General features: G+C 44.6%; 1 protein-coding gene across 2 annotated transcripts in view; it reads left to right on the top strand.

Moving 5' to 3' along the window:
* Positions 1–1374, top strand: part of LOC116694564 (probable D-lactate dehydrogenase, mitochondrial) — a 10342-nt gene that overhangs the window by 5984 nt on the left and 2984 nt on the right. For both annotated transcript variants that reach the window (XM_032524338.1, XM_032524337.1), the window contains 2 exons: positions 38–165; positions 881–971. In XM_032524338.1, coding sequence (XP_032380229.1) covers positions 38–165; positions 881–971 — 219 coding nt within the window. The remainder of the gene's footprint in view (positions 1–37; positions 166–880; positions 972–1374) is intronic.

Here is a 1374-nt window from a genome sequence, read left to right as displayed (position 1 = left end):
TGTGTGTGTGTGTGTGTGTGTGTGTGATTTTCCACAGAGGACATCACTCAGAGTAATGGTGGTTCCGATTTTCAGTGGGCTCGAGATGCAGAAACTCGGGGCCGGTTATGGAAAGCTCGCCATGACGCCTGGTACGCTGCTCTGGCTCTCAGACCTGGCTGCAAGGTAGAGAAAGCCTTCTGCCCCGTGCCCTTCCAAAATTGGAAATTGGTTTTATCCCTGACATACCCAATGAATCTTAGTCTAAAAATATAGGAGTCTCAAGATGACTGCTGTCTCCTCATAATTAGGGTTGGGTGCTGAAACTTGTTCCAAAACGACTAGTATCTGCCGGACCGGGGACAACGTAGAGTTCAGTGTCACATAATTACTAAATATAAATTTCCTTGCCATTATAAGGTTAGGTGCCTAAGCCAAACGAATGTGACTAAAATACTTTTTTCACGTCAACGGAAGCATCGCTGCATGCCAGTTAAAGTTACACTTGGCAGCAGGTAACGTTAGCCTATCTTTAGCTAGTAGCTCGCGAAACATTGTTAAAATGCTGACAGCTAACTGGAAGGGATTAACTACAGCAGGACATCCAACAGTCTGCAGCTAAAGACACAGAGGCGACTAGCTGCACTTTTCATAACACCATGGCCACTGTCGGACAAAATAACACCGACGGGACTTTATGATGCATTCAGTGCACCTAGTAAGCTTGTGTTGCATTCAAGTGCAACACCAAAAAGTCAGGCTGATCTTGTAAAGTGCTCTCTGCTGTCTAGTGGTTCTTCCTTTTGTTGTTTAAGAGTTATTGAATGATATAATTATTATTAAATTTTTAATAACTAATTTAAATTTGACCATATGGAGTGTGTGTGTGTGTGTCACACAGGCTTATTCTACAGATGTGTGCGTCCCTCTGTCTCGACTGCCTCAGATCATAGTGGAGACAAAGGAGGACCTGATTGAGAACAGACTCACAGGTAAAGGCACTGCAGAGAACAATCTTACTGGTCTTGCTGTTTATGTGAAGTTGCCTCAGTGTTAATAGTGTTCATAACGATTGATATGTTTCACTGTGAGTATAAAGTTGCTACATTTTACACAACTGGCTGGTGCTGATAAGCTAACTAATTTGCATTGTTTTGACTGAATCTAAATGCTTTGGTGTTTGGCTAGCACTAATGGGATCTCAGTTACCGTCCAGAGTGGGACCGTGCCGGTCTCTCCCAGTTAGCATGCTGCCCCGGGGACCGGCGACGCAGCGGGGAACAGCCGATAACCTATAAAGTTAATGACTTAAAATGTGTTGTACTTTGGCTCAGCTACAGCGCTGTGTCTGTCCCTCTGCTTTGGTTTCACTCCCCACTGAGCCTGACTGTCCCC

Source organism: Etheostoma spectabile, chromosome 8 (genome assembly GCF_008692095.1).
Source record: "Etheostoma spectabile isolate EspeVRDwgs_2016 chromosome 8, UIUC_Espe_1.0, whole genome shotgun sequence".
NCBI lineage: Eukaryota > Metazoa > Chordata > Actinopteri > Perciformes > Percidae > Etheostoma > Etheostoma spectabile.
This window is presented reverse-complemented; position numbering and strand designations above follow the sequence as displayed.